This window comes from Rattus norvegicus, chromosome 18, assembly GCF_021556685.1.
Source record: "Rattus norvegicus strain SHRSP/BbbUtx chromosome 18, alternate assembly SHRSP_T2T, whole genome shotgun sequence".
Taxonomy (NCBI): Eukaryota; Metazoa; Chordata; class Mammalia; order Rodentia; family Muridae; genus Rattus; species Rattus norvegicus.
In genome coordinates, this window is record NC_141551.1 from 26954004 (window position 1) to 26978481 (window position 24478).

Below are 24478 nucleotides of genomic sequence, written 5' to 3' on the forward strand. Positions count from 1 at the left end.
CTTACTTATTCTTGTAGACTTTCTGGGTTCCAGCCTTGGGTAGTCTCAAAGCATGTAGCATGAACTAGTAGGCTGCTTATCAAGAACTGGCCTGAGGAATAGGTCTGTTGATTTTCTAAACATTTCTTCTTATTGTTTCTACATCTGATTCCATTTATTCAGACTTGCGTGTAAGTCTTTCCTCTAAATAAACCATATTCTTTTCTTCTTTTGATTGATTGCTCTGAGATAAGATCTTGTTATACTGCCCAGTCTGGCGTCTAACTTGTTATCCTTTTACTTCAGCATTCAGACTGCTGGTTTACCTCCACCTGCTAAATCCTATCTCTACCAGAGTAAAGCTTGGTTTGTTTTTGTTGCCTTAGTCACTAGGGAGATAAAGGCCAAGTACTGTTTTATTGTTCTGACAATGCTGCTTAGTCCCTAATTATGGATTATTAAAAACACTCTAGGATTTGGTTTAATCTTTGTAACCATGCATACTATTGTATTAATTTCTAAATGGTCTTAAAGACTATGAAACATCTTCTGGCCCTTTGGGATTAAGAATCTTTGCTTTTTAATCATTGTGCATCTAATTTAGCCATTATGCACATAAAAATTTATTCTTCTACCTTTTTGATTCTATAGAATTAGGGTCTCTGTAAATTATGCTTCCTCCCCCTCTCCCTTAAGTACCAGGTACCAACCCGTTGATCTTTATTTGACAGCTAAGACTTTGGGGAGGGAGAGGCAGGCCTTACCCATGCTGGCAACTGCTGTGTCCCTCAGCTGTATCCTGATGGGGAGGGTGGGTTTGATTGCCTAGGTGGTGGTTGTTGGTGTGTTTTTCAGAGACAGTTTCTCTGTGTAACATTCCTAACTGTTCTGTAACTCACTCTGTAGACCAGCCTATCCTCAAACTTGCAGAGATCCACCTGTCCCTCCCTCCTGAGTACTGAGATTAAAGACGTATGCCACCACCACCTGGCAGCATTCCCCCCCCCCCCCACAAGAATGTTTTGGCCTTCAAAATAATAAAACAGATTAGCTGATATAGATGACTATTGATTCTTATCAATCATTTTTGAAAAATCAACTTGGAGCTTTGGTAACCTTACTTTAACTATAAAATACCACAGTCAAAGGATGGAGTTATGCTCCAAGCACAATTGTGAATGACTGTGCGGTGTTTTCCTCTTTTTGTACATTCTTCCTGTTCTTCTAGGTAAAGTCTCTTGAAGTTTGGTATTGAGAATTGTTTCTGCAGTTTTAAAATATGGTTCCTATGAAAAAGACGAGTCACTAGGCTTTGCCAGTTAGGAGTTGTTCACAGTGCTCCCAAGTACTGATTTCTTGCAGATTCCTTTGAGGCCTTAGGCTTCGGCAGACTGGGCTGAGGGCATGGGCTTGCTAGGTTCAGACTCATTACTATACTCGCCTTGAAGACGTTTTGCTGTCTTTTTTAGATAGTGAAGCGGGGTTAAAGATTTGCTTACAAGTTTTTCTAAAAGAGCTGGGGAAGAGGAAGGTCAAGCTTGAATGGGGAAACCTTTGCCTCCTCCTCTCTTCTTTCTCTGTAAAGATAGTTTATAGTACATTTTGTCCAAGCGGAGACTTCCACCTGGTTGGACAGACACATTCTTTTAAAAAGGAGAGTGGGAACCACCTTGATAGAAATACCTTCTTTGTTTTTCAATGGGAACTTGAAAATTCTCTAGTTAACCGTGCAGTCTTAAAACATCTGATAGAGAAGTCAGGTATAACTACATGCGAATTTTAAGATTAAAATATAAGAATTCTATCAATAAGCTGTATTTTAAGCTCCATAAGTATGGAGATTTGCTCCTTTTGTAAAATTTAAAATCGCCATTACTGATGGCAGCTAGTGTCCACACAATTATTCTTGATAAAAAAGTGTATGTTGTGTTTCCTTCCTTTCCTCTCAGTAGTTACTGGGTTTCTGCCCTGAGAACTCTCATAGCCTCTGATGGGAAAGAATCACTGAGTATTGGAAAGGAGAGGTGTGTACATGTATGTAGAGGGGTACATAGTTCAGTAGTGGATATGTTGAGGCGTCCTCTCGTGCGCGCGCGCACGCGCGCACACACACACACACACACACACACACACACACACACACACACACACGTTGAGGGTTGTCCTTTTCTGTCACTCTGCCTTTGACGTCTTTGAGGGAGGATTTATTCTGGAACCTATAGCTAATGGTTTGTGGGCTAGGCTAACAGCAAGCAAGCCCCAGTGATCCAGTTTCTTCTCTCTCTTCCCATTTCTAGGTTAGGGTTACAGGTGTTTAAGATGCTTATACCATGCATGTAACATACTTGGCTTGTTTCATGGTTGCTGGGATCCAAGCTCAAGTCCTTGTGGATACACTGTAAATGCCATCTCTGTCAGCCTTGGGACTGGATAAGCAGGAAGTTCACACAAGAACTGTGTGTGAATCATTCATGGCAGTTGGTACCTAGAAGGCAAGGTTGTTTTTGCCCTAACAGTGCTTACGCATAGCATTCTGAGTAGGTAATTAGCCAAACAAAATGCACCAGTAAAACAATCTTTCCTTTTTTTCATTCATACCTACTAAGCTAGTATCTGGGGTAGAGTGAGTCCCCAGTCTAGCATGGTTAGCACATACAGACTTGAGTAGTGATGATCCCGGTGTCTATCCACTAAAATAGAGGCCAAGTTTCAGTTTATTAAGTCCAGACACCAGCATGGCTTCCCATCTGTTTCAGGTTGGGGTAGTATATTGTACCTGAAGGATTGAGAAGAGCAATCAACCCCAGGGCTTGTGAGCCCTGCTTTCTACCCAGTTGGCAGGGCTGTTGCCTTTTTAGTGTGGACTGTTATATGTACTGTGTGTGTCCCCTTCCCCTTCATAGCCACATTCTGCCTTTGTAAATAAAGACAGGAATGATTAGCTGCCCTTTTTTCAGCAAAAACATTTGACACTGAAAAGCAGCACGGTCAATTCATGTCACTTCTGTCACAAATGCCTGTTCAGGTTTCTCCTGTCAGCATTTGCAGGTTTCAGGAGAAAATTATAAACAAAGAGACATTTGTTTGTTTGTTTTTTACAGTATACACAACTTTAATAACAAAACTTTTCTGTACACTGTATTATAGTCCCACCAACCCAATTCCTTGTATAATAGTATTTTCTTCCTATCCCCCAACAACCCTCCCCCCATGGCTCTTAAAGGTAATTGAACAAAGGTGTTTGGACTATACTTGTGAGTTTGCAGTCTCAGTGTTCACAGGTTCATCAAACATTCCATGTATCGTACTGATTTTAAAACTCAAGGAAGAAAAGGTTAGTTGAAGGAGTTGGAGATGATTCCAAATGTCTGCAATAGCAGAATGGACGCGTGAATGGTCATTTTCTGGTTTTGGCCTTATTCAGGCGCCAAATTAGCTAAAGTAATTGACCCAGGTTAGCTAAAGAAATGCTTATTATCTATAGATGGCCCATGTTATCTTTTTAAAAACATCTTTTCTGATTCAAGCATTTTAACTGAGAATATATGAAAATTATGTCCCAAATAGACTCGATAGTGCTGTCACTGGATTGCTGTATTAGGAAAATTATCACGTAATTTACCTGTTAAAATATTCCTAAAAATTATCTATTTATACATATATATATATATGAGAGGGAGGGAGGGGAGGAAGTTTTTAGCTCCACCCCTTCCACCCCTTCTTATGTGTAGGAAGTATGACTTAAGAAAATAATAAGACTTTCATATCTCAGAATTCAGACTAGTGCTACATAGAGATTGCTTTACTGGAAAGATGGGTTTAGCTTTTGGTGACTAGCATTATAATAAGCAGATGGGTTTTAATAATTAGTGTGGAATTAGGAAGTTTAGTCAATTCCATTCATTGAATTAGTACAGAAATTAACTTAGACTCATTAAGGAATTACATGTGGTAATACAATTTTTTTGGCTTAAAAATAGTGTCTGTTTTTTGATGCCAGTGATATGAGTTTTGTGAATTTTTAGATTTACCAACCCACTCTTTTTAGAAAGGTAAGCTTGAATTCCCTGTAGGCTACAAAAATAAGTAACAGTAGTTGCAAACTAATTTTGGATTCCTAACTACACTTCATTTTTCTGAGACGTTATTTTCTGACTTCTGATGATCATTTTTCACTAACTTAAAACGGGAGAGGGAAAGTTGGGTGGTAATGCTTACGAGATAAAACCCTACCCAGAACCTCGCTTTTGTGGCTAGGAACTACATACACATGGTTTTGCTACTCTGGCCAGTTGGCAGCACAGATACCGCAATGCAAATACATACCAACTAAATGGGACCTTGTGTTCTGCAGGCAAGTAGAGAAGGCAACTGTGCTTTAAGTGGAAAAAAAGTGGAAGGAAATGTGGACCGAAAGAGATATATGTGCTCCCCTTCCCCCACAGTTTGCATTGGTGGCTTTTGGCACTGTTCTCTTTCCTCGGATACTAAGTGGCTTGCTATGCTACATACAAATCCACTTTACTAACTATGTTCTTTAGGGTTAATTGGAGTTGCTAGTTAATATTTCTTACTTTTTAACTCACAGTTTGAATTAATTTTGCTTGTGATTTGAAATGATGAAAACCACTCATCCTTTTAGGGCCAGTGGAGTCTTGCATGCTCAAAACTGTATTGCGAACAAGCTGTCTATCACCTGACAAACGGCAGTGGTCACCACGATAAATGAGCTGTGAAATCCTAGCCCACAGAGCTCATTTGTAATAGGGCTTCTGATGCAGCTCCTCAGTGGGGAATCAGTGTGCTATGCTCCATGCCGGAAAACCAGCATCTGTCTCCGCTCAGACGAACCCAACGTCTGGTTTATCAGGAGATGAAATGCTTGCCACTCAAGATCAAGTGAATTGAACTGCACTGAGGCTTTGCCAACTAATTTACCCACCTTAAAAGAAAAAAAAAGAGCACATTTTCACTGAAACCTGAATTGTTTGCTTTTTGCTAAGAGATTTGGAATGTGGGTATATTTTTCAGTGTTAAAGGAGAAAAATTATGATTGAATCTAGGTCTATAGTAACATTTTCAATCCAGGTCCGGAGAGAAAATCAGCCTTGAATGAAGGATACTGTGTTATAATAATGTCTTTCTTTAAGGACTTAGATATTTTTCCATATAAAAATGCTTGTTTTCTTTTCCTTTCTGAAATCAAAGTAATGATTCTCTGTTTTCTCCTATATGTGGAGCCTTCTTTGTAGAAAAAAATTGTATGTGGATTGGTAACTTGAGTCTTAGCTCCCCAGTGTGCCATTGTTTGACTTAAAGAAGTCAGAATTGAACACTTGTGGTTCCTCATGAAAAATGTAGCATTGTTGTCAGTTGTTACTGTGATTAGAGTGTTCGAATTTACACTGCTGAGTCTCCTCCCATATCATACAGGTCCCTGAGCATCACTCATTTGGTGCAAATTGTACGTAATCACGTTTGCTGCCTGGTAACTTCCACTAACCTGAGAGCCGGGCTCTCACCCTTTACCTGTTCTTACCCTCACACTCATGCTGCCTTCACTCGCTGCTGTGTGATGGCAGGGGTCAGTGTCAAAAGCTCTGCCTTAAAATTTGCCTCAGAAATAGGTTGGTCCTCTCTTGGAAGTAGCGATTAAAATAAATGTGTATGTTTATTAAAGGTCAAGCTTTAACATCATATTTTGAAAGTAATTTTTTGTGGTTTTTTTTTTTTATAACAAATCAGGGTTAGGCACCTTTAGTAGCCAATTATTTTTAATTTGGATCTTTGAAGTTTAAAGAACAGAAAAAGGCAGAAGGAAGAGGCTTCAACAGTTTGTCAAGGCATCTTCAATCATGAGAAGGGATGTATTTCAAACTGGATGGAGTATATCAGGATTGTTAAGTTGACTCAGTTTTTCTCTTTCCCAAATGCAAATTTTTACACAATAGAGGATTTAGTAAGTTAATTAGTAAAATGGTAATTTAATACTAGTTTAAAATAATAGGCTAAGTGGCAGAAAAATCAGCATGTCCATTATAAGTCAAACTAGAGTTGTATAGGAAGTCAGTGTAGTTATTTAGTATTGATTTATTATAATGAGATCCTTTTATAATTGCTTGGATTTATTGTTGAAATATATTAAAGAGTCACCCAGTTTTATTAGAGTTATATAAAAGGTGCTGGTTTCATGATGTAACTTAGATACTGTTTATTAAGCCAAGCCAAACTGAAAGAATAACGTTTACTATTTACCAGTCTTAAGCACACATATAAGTCTACTTCTGATGCTGGCAGTAAATTATAGTTTGAGTAAATACCACATTATCTTACAAGAAAACTTTGCCATCTCCTTTTTAAGTAGGAAGCCAGTGGTCCATAGGATGGAGAATAATAATCAAACAGGTTTTTTCCCCTACCTATATTTGTTTAGTAGCTTCTTTTGGAACTGTTTTCAGTAAAAAACAAAACAAAACAAAAAAAACATATGGAGACCTTAGCGCAAATGTTTACATACAATTGTATATAATTACATACATGAAATGTTTTATATTGAAGTAAGCATTTAGACTTTCCAACAAAAGTGCAAATTAATATGAGCATTGCTTCATTTAACACTTAAAATATGTTTTCATTAAAAAAATTAAAAATACTTTAACACTTCAAAAACTCAAGTCTCCACTTGATTTGGAAAATTAGGCTTAGTGTCACCATTGGTAAAAATCAGGTGTGTATGTAGCCTCTACTATGTAAAATAGGTTACTTATCTGGTGTGGTTTTTGATGGTGAGCAGATATTATACTTCACATTCCTTGTATGGTAGCTGCTGACACTTGCACTGTCCATAACCATTAATGATGATGAAAGGTCCTTCATGGGTGGGCTCGTACTCACTATACGGTCCTTGGTCTGACATGTTTGACATATGGAGTCGTGTTTGGGATCGGAGCTGCCTGTGGTTCTGAATCATTGAGCACTGCCTAATTCTTCTTAAAGTGGGAGGGCAGCACTTCCTGGAAATGAACACTATAAAAATAATAAAAAAGAAAGAAAACAATAAAGCCATTGTTCCTGTAATTACTCGCTGAGTAAAGATGGCATTGTCTGGTTCAGGAAAGTGTTCCTCTGTAGTAACTGCTATGCCTGCAGTAGTTGGAATTTCTTTGTCTCCTACATGGTAACTTGATGAGCTTATTTTTGTATATTCAGTGGTTGGATCTCTATAAGTTGTAGCCATGGCAGTGACAGTGGTTGATAAATTCCAGCAGAGCTGAAAGCCGTGGACTGCATCTAGAATATCCTCTCCTTGGGTGTGGTCAGGGCTGTGGCATAGGATGGAATGCTCCCACCGACCTTGGAAACTGCCCAGCCAGGAGGCAAGAGCACAGACTCTGGGGCTGCATTCCCACAGATTGCCAGAGAGGCCAACGGTTGTGAGGGATCTCAGGGAGCTTAAGATTTTGGAATCAAGACTATTTAACTTGTTGTTATCCATGAGAAGTATTTTAAGATTAGGCATGGTCTCGAACACTGTCAAGTCGATGGCTTTGATTTCATTTCCAGTTAGGTCTAGCTTTTCTAAAGTGCTCCAGGTCCACTCCATCCCACACGTCAAGTTGCTGATTTTGTTCCATTGTAAGAAGAGTGTGTGCAGACTGCTTAGCCGAAGGAAATGAGCAAAATTAATCTTTGTCAGCTGATTGTGCTCTAGATGAAGCTCCCTCAGTTTGATTAATCCTGCAAATCCATTGCGAGCCAAACTTCGCAAACGGTTTGTGCTCAAATCCAGAAACTCTAGACTACGACAGTCCCAGAACAGGCGAACTGGAATAGTCCGCAGGGAGTTGGAACGCAGATGCAAGGTCTGCAGCTTCCGAAGGCCATAGAAGAGCTCAGGGTGCAGAGATGACAGCTGATTAAAAGAGAGGTCCAAATTCTGCAGATTAATCAGTTGGGTAAAAGTTGTGTTTGGCAAGTAAAATATTTTGTTGGAACTTAAGATTAACTCCTTTAGTTTATATAGTCCTTGGAAAGCATCTTCTTTTACTGTTGAAATTTGATTGTGATCTAAGTGGAGCCAGGTGAGTTGACTGAAGCTGGCAAATTGATCTCTTTCAAGCGCTGTGATGTGATTGTGCCTCAGGGACAGGCCCAGAGAACCCTTGTCTGTGGCGTTTGGCACTGAGTGGAAGCCCTGAGAGTCGCAGTAGAATAGCAGCTTCTCACAGCGGCATTTAGGTGGACACGCCATACCCAGGGCAGGCAGCATTTTTAATACCACACTCATTGCATATATTGCTGCCAGCATAGGGGCCCCTAATGGCCACTTGAAATGTAAGCCTGCAGAATATAATTTAAGGAAAACAAGAAGATAGGATATGTTTCAGCAGAATACAGGCGCTGTTAAAAACAACATCATAATGAAAGATTTCACTGCATATAACATTTTTGATTTACTGCAGAAAATTAACCTTGTTTGTAGACTGAAACACAACTTAAACCATGTATAAGAGAGATTAAAACATGTCCCTTTAAAAAATGTTATATCCATTTACATAAATCTTAAAATCCCGAACCAAATGATTTGCATCATAAAACGGGAATTCACTGGCTTATATTTATAAAAGCGTGATTCCTCTTTGACTGAACAAGCCATAGAAATGCAGGGACTTACCCATTCTTCTGAGCACATTGGAGGCTGCATTCAGTCGAGGTTGTCAGGCTCCGCGCAGTGAGTCTGTAAAAGGCTTAACATGCAGGAGCCTTGACCAGTTTCCTGCTTTCTGCGTCCCGAGCGTTTCAAGTAAGATTCAAGTCTATTAGGGAGAATTGGCTTTTCCTTAGGATATTCCTCTGGAAAGCATTGGTGTCATTTTCTTCGTGCTCTGATCCCCTAATCAGCTTTGACTATAAGTTAATAATTTCCTCCCCCTGATTACCGCCGATCACCAGAGCTTCAGGCTTTCCTTCCCGCAGCTGTTAGTTCTCTCGGTCTTAACTTGTTGATGGCAGATGGGCGGCTTGTTGCAGAGAAGAGCTTCTGGAGCAGCATGAGTGCATTTACTGAAAAGCTTTCCGAGAAACGGCACAAGAATGGGTTTGCTTATGTGCTGCGACCACACAGAACTGTATATAGGCTGACGTCACCCAGTGACGTGTCTTTTGTTTGGGTTTTCCAGAAGCTTTACTGTTAAAAAGCACTGTGCTTTGTAACGGTGTCAGGGTCGTTACAAGACCCCCTGTTTACAATAAATTGAGAAAGAAGAACTCCTGATTTGAGAATTTGGTATTCCTTCAGTGTAGGAAGCAACAATGAGGTTGTAATAAATGCTGCATTCAAGAAGACCCGTCTGAACAGTGAGTTGGACTAGCAGAGTGATGATTTTTAATGCATGTGAGAGCTAGTGTTAGACTGCCGATTCTGCATAGAGACCATCTAAATGGGCACGATTGATTTATGAAGTGCTGATTTAATGCCAGCCTATGCAAGGTACGCCTCTGCTCTGGTGGTTTGGAAAGCTGCTCAATTGCCTTGTTGTCATGCTTGGTAAAAAGCAAAGTGTGACTGACTGTGTTGGTAAACTAAGTGGGTTTAGTTACTTTGTCATTAAGAACTTAACATTATAAAGCACAACAAAGAGGAATAGCTTCAAAAAGAAACAATTTTGGCTTTTTTCCCCCTCCATTGAGAATTTCAAGGGAATTCTAATCCTTTTCTGCTTATTATATAACAATGTTTTATTACCACACTGATTGGAAAACAGTGCTGAGTTGATCTTTGGATGTCCTACCAGAGGAGAGGAGCAGGCTCTGATTTTTATACACGTGACCCAGATGTTAACAGTGGAACAGAGACAATTTTGAACAAGTATTGCAGTGTGCCTGATTCTGACAGTTTTCAGGATTTCTACTTCAGCATCTCACCTATTCCTTAGCTTAAAGCCATAGTTACTGTTGAGATTTGGGTGTTGTAACATCAAAATAGCATTTGCATACCATCTCTTACTGGTACATTTATGAACTGACTTTGAATCTCATATCGGCTCTTGTTGAATTCTTCTCATGAATATGGAAAGACATTAATATTGGAGTCGGATTTTGTTTTGGTTGTTTTTGCTTGACAATTCTTGCTTCTCCCTGTTAGATAACTTCTCAGACATGAATGTTTATGGTTAGTGTTATATAAATGCAGAAGATGTGTCTAGCATGAATCAGGGCTTTATTTTCAAGCCAGGCTAAGGATCTGCCTTTTATAAACATACTTGTCTCGTGAACTGGCTGCATGAACTTATTTTCCCCATACTATTACCACTTACTGTCAGTGAGTCTGGTTTCAAATCTGAGAGCAGAACTCTGAAAGCTATTGAGGATATCTGTGAAACAGGCATATCACTGGCCTGTGATGATCTGAGGATTTCATTCCACTGGTGACTTCTAAGACATCATTATAGAAAGAAATACAATTTCTGCACTAGAATATGGCAACTCTGATAATGACTAGAAGTCTCTAAGGTCCTTTAGAGTCATGCATAAAGATTTTCTTGGAACTCTAGTAATGTAAATATGCATTATTATTATTGTTGTTATTATTATATATATATTTTTTAGTTCTTTTAAAGTGACCCCAATATGGGTTTAAAGTGTAAGAGGTTTGTTGAAGGCAATGAATGCCTATACAGGATGAGAGAGAAGGCAGCCAGCAATACTTTGATGGGTCGGTAAAGTCTTCAAACCACACTGCACATCTGATACCTTTGAAGGGAGGCAAGAGGGAAGGCTGTACAGACATTGTCAGACTACAGAGCTACCACTCACTATCTGAGTTAAAGTTACTCATAGTCTCAGGAGCCACCTTGGCTATTAGGTATGCCACCATGATGCTAGCTCTGAGGTGGCAGGCACTCTTACACTGACCTCGATCCTTCTATAGTACCTTTCTGTACTCTAGTGTTTCTTAACCTAGGTCTTTCTGTAGATGGCATTGTTGCTGTTGGTCTCACCCCCACCCCACCCCCCACCCCCATGGATAAAATTTAATCAGATCCTACTGAGTCGGTGAGCCTAGGTTTCATAAACAGAGTTTACTCTGAGCTTGGTCCTAAAAGTTGGAAGGCAGAGAGACTAATGGTTTGTCGTTGTCACCGCTGTTATTATTACTTGAAAGAAAACCTTAGGATGTTGTCGGTGTCTTATTGAAGTCAGCCACATTCTGATGAAAATAACCTTAGGAAAAGCATATGAGTCAGTTGGATTTAGTGAAGCATGATTAGCAATGAAAAGGAAAGGTATTCCCTTACTCTTAAACTCTGAGAACTCTTAAGTTCCTTTCTGATTTCTAGTCTGCTTGACCTACTGTTGTGTACTAGTAAATTGAACCTATTCAAATTATATTGATGTACCTGGTGTACTAAAACTATTCAAATTACATTATCTCTGTTCTTACATCAGCTTTTGAGGGAGAGAAATTGCTCAGACATGCAATAGAAAATCATGCCTATTCTTGTTTGTTTAAGTTAGAGACAGATCCTTTCGCCTCAGCCTCCCAAGTAGGCCTGCCACCATACTCTGAAGGGGTGAGCAGTTCCACTTTTGCTGTATCAGAATGACTGAGAAATACAGTTTTTTCCAACTCAGCAGTCATTTTTCTTACCTACCTACTTTTTGGGTTTTGAAGGATGAGGTTGTGGACAAGATTACTTACCTTAAAATTGGTGTGTGTGTGTGTGTGTGTGTGTGTGTGTGTGTGTGAGTGTCACACACACAGGTCTCATTGGTATATTCATATTTCCTCCCTCTAACTGGATACCATTATTCTTTCTTTAAAAAAATTTTTTTTGTTTTACTTTGCTTACATGTATGTATGTGAACCATGAGTACGTTTTGTTCTTGAAAAGGTCAGAAGAGGGTGTCAGATCCCCCCGAAACTAGAGTTACTGGTGGTTATCTACTGCCATGTGGATACTTGGAACCAAATTTGGGTCCTCTGTAAAGAGTAGCAAGTGAGCGACACTTTTGGACAGCACTTCTGACTTTTGTAGAGGAGGTGAATTAACCCAGCACTCCCCATAGAATAGTTTTAAGGAAATTTAGTGAGCAGTGGTTAGAGTTACCTACATTCTTCCTTGTGAAAGTTTGTTTTTAATGTGTGTGTGGTTTTTAATATATGGGTGGATAAAATTACTTGAAGTGACATACAGATATGTAAATGAAGCTTTCTGTTCTTTATTGAAACTTTCTGTTCTTTTATGGTGAATTATGAGCTTTATATTTTTTTCAAAAACATTTCTTTAATTGTGTCCAACTCTAAAGAATAAAGTCCCAACATCAGAGGGGTACACAGAGGTACCCTAAACATCATGTTGAGATAAACCACGCTGAGGTCTTAGTCACTGCTTGGAAACTCTCTGTGTAAAGATGCTGTATTACCTGGCTCTCAGTATTTCTCCTGTTTTGATCTATTAATTCTTAAGTAACAGCTTTATACTGTTTTGTATGGGGTAGAGGGGGAGAGAGAGAGAGAGAGAGAGAGAGAGAGAGAGAGAGAGTGAGTGTGTGTGTGTGTGTGTGTGTGTGTGTGTCTCCACCATGTGCATTATATCACATACTTGCTTTATATTATACAACCTGGTTATTTCCCTGGTGTTGTTGCTTCTGCTGCTTCGGGTCCTTTCTGAGATCCATGACTTTTTCCCTGTTTTCAGTTTTAGAAATCTTTTAGTTCTTTCATTAGCAAACATGCTTGATAAAACTGGTTACACTAAGTAGTATCCTCATTCTATTATCTTATAATGGGGCATATCTTATTTGGAAGCATATATAGTTTGGAATTTGTTCTTGGGTGGCAGGATAATATGAAACCCTACTTTTCTTAATGTTTGAGTTATTTTCTGTCCTGAGCTATGAATTTAGTGATAAATTTTGGCTTGATGCACCTGAATTGGAAATGAAGTGAGGATCTTCCATAGGTGTTTGGGCAGAAGTCTACTTAAACTTAGCACGAGGCTCTTCTTTCTGTACTATACATATAAAGATCAAAACAAAAATAGTAAAAACTGTCTTTTAAGTCTCATTGTTATGCGGTCTACATTTTTAATTTTTTCCCCCTCAGCCTAGCAACCCACCCCCCAACCCCCAGCACCCCTTCCTTGTATAGCAGACTTTGTTTCTTTTGAAACACAGCCAACTTTGGGGGTTGCCCTTACTGGTTTCTCCCTCTCTATTTTGAATAATGTTTGATTTAAACACATTTTTCGCCTACGTGAGCTATGCAGAGCTATTTTACACAGACTAGAATTATGGGTAGATACTGGCTCAGACTCACTAATCTCATAGTTAGCATCTCTTTGACTTTTAGTGGAGTCTAACCCATTTGGCTAAATTTAAAGGGGCTAGCATGTATATTGGTGTCAGAAGCTTGGAAACAACCTTCTTTGAGAAAAATTTCAAATTAAATTAATTAATTTACTTAATTTTTATGGTACCAAGGATCAAAACAGAGCCAAGTGTGTGTACCTTGTGCCCACTGAGGTTAGAAGAGGGTGTCTAATCCTCCAAAACTGTACAGATAGTGATTATCCACTATGTGGGTGCTGGGAACTAAACCTGGGCTCTCTGCAGAAACAGCAAGTACTCTAACTCCTTAATCTCTCTAACTTTTATCAAGATAGTAAGTGGTGAAGGTGTATGTGTGTGATATTCCCATTATGTTTTACATGATTAGCTGGAACCCTGGAACCCTAAACTCACTCATTATACCAAAAATGAACAAGCAACAATCAACAAAGAAACACTGACTTAAGCACTCTGTCTAGAACATTCTAGAAGGGTCAGATAGGGTTGTTCGGTTTGGTTTTGTTGTTGTAGCCCTGGCTGTCCTGGAACTCTCTCTATAGACCAGGCTGGCCTCCATCTCACAGAGCTCTGTCTTCTCTGCCTCCTGAGTGTAGTGACAATGCCACCCTGGCCCTGTCCTGGCCTCACATGACTAAGGCATAAATTTTTGTTCCCACCGTAACAAGACAAATTGGTTTTGTCGGGGTATGTTAAAGTGAGTGTTCCTGTGTCACTGTAATCTCAGAAAGTCAGGTCATGGATGTGATTTTCACGAAACAACCATGGTAAACCCTTCTACCCGATTTGAGGAAATTCTTGGGTACTGAGGTTTGATTAAGCTGTTATGAGGTCAGTGAGCCCAACCTTTGGGTTTCAGCTTGGGGAATTTCTGGTAGAAATGAATATAAAAACACCTCTCAGATGTGGCTAGAAACAATGATGGACTTCTAGGTTGTTGACTTCAGAGAGACTTTTTTTTTTTTTAAAGTAAAACTTGAATATCTGAGGAACATTCTGAGACTTTGAGTTTATTAGCTCAGTTTGATTTAGATGTAATTTTTGGACATCTGTCTTAGTTACTGTTTCTACTGCTGTGACGACGCATCCTGACCAAAGAGCAAGTTGAGGAGGAAAGGGTTTAGTTGGCTTAAATTTCATCATTGAAGGAAGTCAGGGCAGACACTCAAACAGGGCTGGAATATGGAGGCAGGAGCTGATGCAGAGGCCCTGGAGGAGTGCTGCTTACGGTCTGCTATGTATAGCTAGCTCAGTCTGCTTTCTTATAGAACCCAGGACCACCAGGCCATGGATGGCCCCACCTACAATGTGCTGGGCCCTCCCCCATAAGTCATTAATTAAGACAATTCCTTACAGACCTGTTTACAATCTGATCTTAGGCATTTTTTTTAAATTGGCGTTCCCTCCTCTCATATGACTTTAGCTTGTGTGAAGTCAAAATAAAACTAGCACAGCACCTTTGTCTTAGATCCTGGTGTTTCATCTTAAGGTTATCAGTGAGTAATTAGGCTTTTCTGACCGATACCTCTGAGCAAACGTACACAATAATTCTCATATCTGCATCCATGTTGCTATTGGTCCCCCACTCTGGCATTAATATTAATAGGCTGCTTACTTTTATTAAAGGTACAGGAGGACTTGGGGATTGGGTAAGAATGAGACCTGGGGCCTTTAGCGTGGTTCATCTGAGTGAAAGCCCAACAGCCCAAGTTGAATCACTGGATCTCAAGGTGAAAGGAGATAACCAGGCTGTAAAAGTCGGCCTCTGCCCTCTGCATATGATGTGGCTTATCAGTGCTGGCACTCATAAGCAGTGCACATAGTAAATAAAATAATAAGGAATGTGACTCGATCAAATTTGATGCCAAATCATTCTATCACTCATTCAACTCATATACTTCTTAGTCCCTCTTACCTTTTTTTTTTTTTTTTTTTTTTTTTTTCCGGAGCTGGGGACCGAACCCAGGGCCTTGCGCTTGCTAGGCAAGCGCTCTACCACTGAGCTAAATCCCCAACCCCACTTTTTTCCTTTTAAATTATCATCTGTAATTCTTTTTTTTTTTTTTTCCGGAGCTGGGGACCGAACCCAGGGCCTTGCACTTGCTAGGCAAGCTCTCTACCACTGAGCTAAATCCCCATCCCCATCATCTGTAATTCTTAATAGTCTTTTCTAAAACTCTGATAACAACAAACTATAGAAGATGAATACAGAAATGTGACAGTATTCTCATTTAACAGGCAATAAGAACAGAATATGAAATTACAGAAAAGGATTGTACTATACACAGAGCTAGATATCAACCACACTTATTCATCTGCTTGCTGGCTTGTGTACTGACGTCACACCCATCCCTGAATGTTTCCAGAGCACCCAGAAGGATAATGTTGGGCTAAATTCCTTGTTCATTTGTTTCTCTCCAGTGATTAGTAGCATGTTACAGAAAGAGGCACATTTGTCTTGTGAAGACAGACTTAATGTATTTCCTATTAATAGTTTAACACACAGATGTCTTCTAGTATTTCCAGTGATGCAGCCGGCTCTGTTGGGACCTTCATCCCTTTTCTTTCAATTGATCTCTTTGTTTCTGGTTAATTTTTATTACTTGATCAAATTTCAACCCCTGAGATGCTGATTTAGTCATTTCTAAGTGACAAATATGTGGGTTTTTTTCTTCCTATTCAATACAGTTAAATTAAATTTAGCATAGAAGGTCTAGAAAACATTTTACAAACCACCATTCTCATTTGAACTGTATAATATAGTATTAACATAACACATCTTACTTTAAAACTTTTGAAAATTTTTATGTTATGTGGATGGGTGTTTAGCCTACATATACCTCTGTACCACATGTATACTTGGTGCCCTTGTAGACCAGAAGATGGTGTAAAACTGGAATTACAGAACCAAGTGGGTTCTGGACTTTGAACTTGGGTCTTCTGGAAGAGCAGCTAGTGCTCTTATCTATTGAGCCATTTCTCCAAACCCACATCTTACTTTTAAAATGTATTGTTTTGGAGATTGGGAAATGTCCGAGGACCTGGATCCTAGTTGATTCCCAGAGGCTTGCTTTGTAAGTGTAGCCTGGAGGGTCAGTGATGACTCAGCAGTTAGAGCGTTCACTGCTCTTGCACAGGACCCAGGTTGGTTTCTAGCACCCACAGTACAGTTGACAACCATCATTAACTTCAGTTCTAGATAATCTGATGCCCCTTCTGGCCTTTGCGGGCACCAGACACACATGTTGCATATAGCATGCATTCAGACAAAACACTCAACACATAAAATCAAAATAAGTAAAATCTTTTTTAAAAAATCTTAAAAGCAGACAAACCTAGGTGGCTGGCTCTTGAAGGCTGACACCTAAGATTGACCACCTTACCCCATGTATGTGTGTTCCGTCCCTCTCTGCCTCCCCCCAAGCTTTTCTTTTTCTGGCTTTGAGAGTGTTTCACTGTGTAGCTGTAAGTGGTCCACTGAAAGAGATCTGCTTGTTTCTGGCCTGAGGCATATGCTACCATAACTTGTTCTAATTTTTCAAATTCAAGAAATAAAACTTGTTTGCCATTTAGTATCAAGAGCCATCTTTTTTTTTTTTTTTTTTTTTTTTCTTTTTTTCAGAGCTGGGGACTGAACCCAGGGCCTTGCGCTTCCTAGGCAAGCGCTCTACCACTGAGCTAAATCCCCAACCCCAAGAGCCATCTTTTGCTTCTTTACATTTTACTTTTTATTTAAATTTTGAATCGTAGCATATGTCTGTCTGTCTGTCTGTATATGTGCATATGCAAGCAAGCATTCAGCCTCAGGAGTTCCTCAGAAGTCACCCACCATGTTTTGGGGGATAGAATTTGTTGTGGGGACCTGGGTTTACCAATTAGGCTAGACTGGCTGGTAATAAAGACCCAAGGATCTACTTCTCTGTACCTTTTCAGTGCTGGAATTACAAGAGTGCTGCCTCTCTGCTAGGTTATTTGTTTCTGCGATTGTGGGGCAAGCACTCTGTATACTTAGCTATTCAACTCCATTGTCTAATAGCTCATCAACATCAGATATAACTTATTCTTGTTTGCAGCACTAGAAAAACTGGTGCTGGTGATGGACTTATATGCTGAACTTTGAATTAAGATGATGTTTATGGAGATGGATCACTATGAATTCCAAACTTGCTAAACCCTTTCCTGTTCCCCAAGTATCTTTTGTCTCTTTTAGAAAAACTCTTAGTTTCAATGATCAGCCAGATGATGAGCCTGAGGTACAAGATTGTATTTTTTAGATGAAGTCACATATAAGCACTCCCACTGCCTGATTTCCATCTTTGAATTAAAAATTGTGTTTGCCACGGGTGGGCTGGAGAAATGACTCAGTGGTGAGGAGCAATGGCTACTTCTACTGCAGGACCTGGGTTGTTCCTAACACCCACGTGGAGGCTCAGAATCCAGTTCCAGGGAACCCAACTCCCTCTTCTGACCTCCACGGGCAGCAGTCCATGCAGGATGCACAGACATATTCAAACACCCTACACATAGAGATAGGATTATGCAGAAACCTCACGCCCACTTTACTCTTGTGTTAACACGGTCTGTAGACTGCACTAGGCTGCCTGAAGAGCACTCACATGAGCATCTGTTCACTCAGGCTGGACGCAAGGAGAGGAGCGACGCACTCAACTCTGCCATAGATAAAATGACCAAGAAGACCAGGGACCTGCGTCGACAGGTGAGCCGAACGATGGGACGGTCATTGTGTTTCCTAAGTCTCAGACCAGGGACCTACGTCAACAGGTGAGCCGAATGATGGGACGGTCATTGTGTTTCCTAAGTCTCAGACCAGGGACCTGCGTCGACAGGTGAGCCGAATGATGGGACGGTCATTGTGTTTCCTAAGTCTCAGACCCAGTTTTAATTAAGAATCAAATAAATACAGGCTTATATTTTTAATTAAGGGAAAGGGTAAATCTTTGAAGAAAAATGACTCTGTTCTATTGCTAATAAGCTTATTAATGTCTAAAAAAATCTCAGAGGGACATAGACTATTACATTCCCTCTGGGGTGAACTGAATAAATTAGCTCCGGTGTGAAAAGGATGCATAGGCAGGAAAATCAATAAGATGATTTGGGGATGTGGAAATAACCTCAAAGGGCCGTGCTTTAGATTCCAGTTCCTCATGGTCTGCCCATTCTGTTATATGTGGTCAGTTTGCTCCCACTGGTAGAAGTGTCTTTTTATCTAAGTGCAGCAATGATGGAGATGCTGAATTTTCCATGTCAGTAAATTTAAAATCTGTTCCTTTAATGATGTATGTTCTCATCAACATTTTGAAATTAAATTTGTTAAAGTTTTTAAAGGAAGTTAGTGTTGACTAAATATGTACTTTAATATATAACATTAAGATTTAAGTTGTGGTGAGAATTTAGACAGTTTTCAGGAACTAGTACAGACATTTATTGCTCATAACTGGTATAAAACTTTGGATCAAGTGTCAACAATGATTGGAAAGATAACAATTTAAAGGTTATAGTGTGATAACTCTCACAGATAAACCAGAAACTGCTCTTTTTTTCATTGAATTCTAACTAATTAGGCTAATTACATGTATTCCAAAGCTATGTGCCAACCCAATCGAGAATGGTACTGTAACCCTGTTTAGCTTTGTAAGATCCAATGAACGTAAAAGGTAGTGTCTGGAAAACTGAAATCCTGCTGCTGTAGTGTAAAGCATGAACTCTGCAGTCCTGCACTCACAGCGGGAAAGATTCACAGGCTTCCACTAGATAGATCATAGTTTAACTTCATAGTAGAAACCAAATCAAATGTATGCAATTTCATTATTAGCTTCGCAAAGCTGTCATGGACCACGTATCAGATTCCTTCCTGGAGACCAATGTCCCTCTTTTAGTACTGATTGAAGCTGCAAAGAATGGAAACGAGAAGGAGGTTAAGGAGTATGCCCAGGTTTTTCGTGAACACGCCAACAAACTGATTGAGGTAAGTGCACACTAGCACAGGTGACTGGTGGGTTTTAATCCTATGACTGAATAGGCTGTAGGGCTTCAAGGATTCACCATTTATAAACAGTCTTTCATTTTCACTGGGGCTCTGGCATAACTACTGTTCTGTCAGTTTACATTGATTACATAGATAGCTTTTGTCTTAGAAACTCAACACCATCTCTGACTAGTAGTGGTGTAGCTAAAGCTAGACCATGATATTATAGCAAGACTGGCATGGTGTGCCAAATGGAAGCAGCTACAAACTGGCCATTTCCTGATAAGCACTGTCTGGAATCACATCCCAGACAGTCAGTGCTTGTCAGTCCCTATGCCTTACCTGTAAACTGAGGTCACTAGTGAGACCTGTGTTCTGAGAACCGAAAGAGTGATAGATGTGGTCGGTGTTTCACCTCATGGTTAAGGCAGACTTGGCCTAGTACTGTTTGAAGAGTAAACAAGCCCAAAATCCACTAAATTAATTATACACAATTTTACATTAGAAATCTATATGGAAATGGTTGGCTTGTAAAATAATAATTAGAAAAGGTGAATTAACACTTAATTTCCAGATAAGTTAGGTTTCTTCTTCATTTGTTAAATGAATTTACATGGTTTCATTAACTATTGATATGTTTTAGAAGTGAGACACATATACACCAAGCACACATAACCTTAGTACAGAAACGTAATACTTGATAAATAGTTCATAAGGCCGTTATTAAATGGTCAGTATGTAAAATATGATTTATTTAGTAACACAGCCCAAGTTAATACTAAAATTATTTCAAGGTAAACATCAGTAATCACATTAAACACCTTACTAATTATTTTGTTTGAATATTGATTGAAGTGTTTTTCTGACCAAAATTATGTACAGAATGCATAGGTCAGCCTGTTATTCAAGTTAATGATTCTGACATTTGGAACTAAAATTGGAGAGTTTCATTTGTATCTCCATTAAACATAATCTGGTTCACAACAGTCATGACAGTCTGAGATGTAATTTCCAAGTGGATAGAAATTGTGCTCAGGAAACCAGTCCCTTATAAGTAGCCTACTTACTAAAAAGTTCCTTTGAAAGATAGGCATCAAGGTCTGGTGTATCAACAGCTGGAGAGAGGGCAGTTTTTATCTGTACTCTTATGAGAATGCCAGTTTAGTCGTCCTCAGCCTTACCACTATGGTACACAGCATTGTATAAACTCCATAATCCTTTTTAAGTGAACTGAGTCTTGTAGAGCTTCACCCAACTTACGTGCCTCTACTGCAGACCTCCAGTAGTGAGCTCATGAGCTCCTTCTCCAGTGGACTGACAACACTGAGAAATGGTAGCTAGGCAGAGTTCTGCATGCCTCTAATCCCTGGCAGAGGTAAGGGGACCTCTCTGAGTTCAAGGCCAGCCTGTTCTCCATAATGAGCTCCAGGACACACACCAGAACATATAGTAAGACCCTGGTTTGAAAGAAAACCAGACAGATAGATGGAATTTGAGTCAATCACTGACTAACTGGACTTGAGAGTCATTGAAAACTTTGTTCCAGACTTAGACGTTTCGTTTCATTCTGAACATGGTCCTTGGAAATTAGACTGTGATGTTCCCCATCACAACCCAGTTCTAACCCTTTTCTCACCTCGTTGCCCTCTGCATGCCCTCTACACCTTCTCCTACATCTTACCTGTATAGTAAAGGATACAGGATTTCACTTCTTGAGGCATGACCCCAAGCTATGCAGTGCCATTCTGCAAAGCTATGATTATATTTATAAATGAGACAGTAAGCTTTATAATTACTGTGTCCATGAAAAGGAAATTAATTTCTAAGTGTTTCAGAAGCCTCAGAAATTCCAGACTCAAAGAAGAACGTTTTCTTTCATGACAAGACTTCTCCTCCCCATACAACCTTTGTATTATCGTGGCACACCGTGAGCTAACCAAAGATAAAATGCTTTGCTGTGTTTTGTTAATCCCAACTTCATTCTTTTCATTAGTTGCCTTCTAGCTGAAGTAAATGTCTACAGGCCAACCTTGATATGAGGGCCTATTTTCCCTCGGTGCTTCAGCAGAATCAAGAACAGTACATAAAATATATACATGGCTGATGAGACATGGATATAGACGGACAGGAGAGAATCACATTCTATAGCCACTGGGAATATTTGTAGGTGTGTTTGGAAGGAGTGAACTTTCTGAAACTCTGCAGTCGAGTTCTGATGCTTTATGTCAGGAATTAGCTAGCATAGACCTACAAGATAAGGTCATAGGCCCCTACAGGATCCACTTTTCAAATGCCAGCTTACAGCTCCAAGATATTACTACTCTGACCAGCTTGCTTCAAGTCCTAGGCATTTTCTTAACCTATCTCAGGCTTGATAATTCACTACAGTGGCGCATACATAGAACGTTTTATTTGAAAGGAAAGACTTTAGTCTGGACCAGCCAAGTTGAGACTCGTAGGAGTCAGGCGGTGGTGCACACCGTTATTCACAGGACTGCAGAGGTAGACGCATGGGGCTCTGTGACTTTGAGACCAGTCTGGTCTACAGAGTGAGTTCCAAGACACAAAATCCCAAACCAGACAGACATAGGCTGAAGCTGAAGTTTTTTGTGCCCCATATAGCTGGAATTAGGGCCCTCCACTTTCCTGTAACCTTTAGATACCAGCTTGGTAGCTGCTCTAAGTTTCTGTGTTCAGAGTTTTTGTTCAAGTTTTATTACATATGCCCGATTGAAGACTACCAGTCTCGATCTTTTCCAGGTCAAGCTCCTTATCCTCATCACCTCATTAACATAAACTATCAGTTTTGGTGTGGGTAACTGAGGGACTCCTTATATTGCAGAAATTCCAAATGTTGAGGAATATTTGGATTTTATGATCAATCAAAATTAAACCAGACAATACACAGTACTATGTATTTCAGAGTACTGTGAGGGTGTATTGTATGTGTGATTTTTAGAAGGTATCTTGAGTATACAATCTGTCTAGCTTGCTACATACAAGAGGTCAGGGCAGGCGGTTTGTCTCCCACCATTTCCATTTTATGACCCTCACTTAATTACTTATTACTTCTCTTACCTGCTAAGATTGACTTTGAGATTGGCTTTTCCTTGGAGTTCCTACTGTTTTCGTTGTTGTTGTTGTTGTTGTGTTGGTTTTTGTTTTTTGATTTTTCAAGATAGGGGCTCTCTGTGTAGCTTTGGATGTACGAGAACTTGCTCTGTAGACCTTGAACTCACAGAGATCCATCTGCTTCTGCCTCTTGAAGGTGTGTGCCCACCTCCACTGGCTAAGTTCCTGCCCTTCAACAGTCAGTCAGATTTACTCTTCTCCGTAGGAATCAACAGATTATTCTGTTATTTCTTTTAAAGTCATAGGTCTTTACTTATTGGTGTAAATCCCTTTCTGTGTATCTTTTTTTAAGCATGATGTATGCCTGGGATTGTGGCATGTGCCTTTAATTCTGTGACTTGGGTCACAGAGTCTAAATCAATCCTAGGTCAGCCAGGTCTGTGTAGTGCATTCGAGGGTAGCTTGGGGAGAACCTGTGTTGTCTGTGCTTCCCCCAAACCCCACCCTACAATCTAGAAGTTATGTAGGGTTTCTGAGACTCCAGTCTTTTAGTCATGGAAAACTCAGTCTTCAAAGACAGTATATGCCACTTGTGGAGTTTCATTTCTGTTAGGAGAAAGAGGCTGTCATCTACTCCGAAACCTCTCTGCCCATCTTCTTGCTTACATATGTGTGAGTTGGGAGTGCGTCTAGTGTAAAATATGTCCTTTTAATACATAGTGTGGAAAAATAACAAGTTAGTTTTTTCATTTATTATATGTTCAAATGACAATAGCTTTGGATTAAATGTTTCACCTTTTTAGTTTTTAAATGTTATATATCTTTGTGTAGTTCACCTTATATCTGCTGGGCAGTGCTAGATGATTTCTACACTTTGAGGAGTTTTCTTTATCGCAGCTCTTCCCAGTGTGTCCTCCATTTAAGTGCAACTCACAGTGAACTCCAGCTCCAGGGGCAGCAGACAGGGTAGGGCAGCAGCCAAGACCTTCATCCTCTGGAGAATGACTTAACCATTGTATCTCAGGGTGATTTGGGTCTTCTGGGCAATGGCTCTATTCTGAGATTTGCATTGATCTCACAGTTAGTTAGAGCTTAGGTTTTCCCTACAGAGGACCTGCTTCTTAGGCTCACCAGTGGGTGCAGGTGGGTTCTGATGTCTGTGTGGTTTAGAAACACTGTTGGTGTAAACCTAGATCTGATACTCTGTTGTCAGAATTGCTGCTGTCTTTATTCTTTATCAGCTTTCCTTTCCAAAATTGTCATTTCTTCTATCTCCTCCTCTACCTTGTTTTTTTTTAATGTATCTTTTTTCCCTTCATATAATCTGATATTTTTGCAATGCTGTTAAGATAAAACATAAAATAGAACCTTTCAGTCAGTTTGCAACTGGAAATGTCCTGATTGACTGGGTCTCCTGTGTAACTGGCCTTAGAGCCAGGCAAGAATCCTTTTATTTTTATCTTGCTAAGACATTTAGATAGGACAGGTCTATACTACTCCTCTGTCTCCCTTTCAGTGTCAAGCATGAGATAATTATGGAAGGGAGGGAGGGAGGGAGGGAGGGAGGGAGAGAGGAAGGAAGGAAGGCAGGCAGGAAGGAAGGCAGGCAGGAAGGAAGGAAGGAAGGCAGGAAAGGAAGGCAGGCAGGCATAGTATGTTCTGGCAGTTTCTCTGGACGACACCTTCTTTTCTTCCTAGAGCAGGTTCCCCTACTGTCCTGTCTTCGTTTTTATGTCATTAAAAGTCAGTCTGGAAAATGAGAAAGAGATTTGTAAGAATGAGAGTAACTGCTCTGTAAAATGCTAGCCAGTGATTGGAATATTATTCATCATTGTTGCCTCAGAGGCAGTGGTTCTGGTTTTCCTTTCTGTTAAACATCATTGGTGTGCTTCACAAATGTCCTGACCTGTGTTTAAAGTTGAAGCTCTTTGCTTCACTTTCCACGAACACTTGGGTGCTGCTGTTCTATACATGGAGAAACGTGCTCCTGGGGTCAGATGACTGCACCACACACCTAATTCCTGAGGTGTATAGCCTGATTTCTTAGGTTTTTAAGGAAATGTGTCCCGCCTGGCTCAGTGTCTATATAGG

The 24478-nt window shown here is 39.9% G+C and overlaps 2 protein-coding genes across 5 annotated transcripts in view; one reads left to right on the forward strand and one right to left on the reverse strand.

Moving 5' to 3' along the window:
• Ctnna1 (catenin alpha 1) overlaps positions 1–24478 on the forward strand; it is a 132766-nt gene that overhangs the window by 85679 nt on the left and 22609 nt on the right. For 3 of the 4 annotated variants that reach the window (XM_087592882.1, XM_087592883.1, NM_001007145.1), the window contains exons 8-9: positions 17966–18046; positions 19163–19315. In XM_087592882.1, coding sequence (XP_087449008.1) covers positions 17966–18046; positions 19163–19315 — 234 coding nt within the window. Of the gene's footprint in view, positions 1–17965; positions 18177–19162; positions 19316–24478 lie in introns of all 4 variants that reach the window. The other variant, XM_087592884.1, reaches the window with a different exon arrangement.
• Lrrtm2 (leucine rich repeat transmembrane neuronal 2) lies at positions 4003–9051 on the reverse strand. Its single transcript, NM_001109469.1, is given in 2 exon segments — positions 4003–8319; positions 8654–9051. Coding segments are annotated over 2 exon segments (1548 nt in total). The 5' UTR covers positions 8658–9051; the 3' UTR covers positions 4003–6775.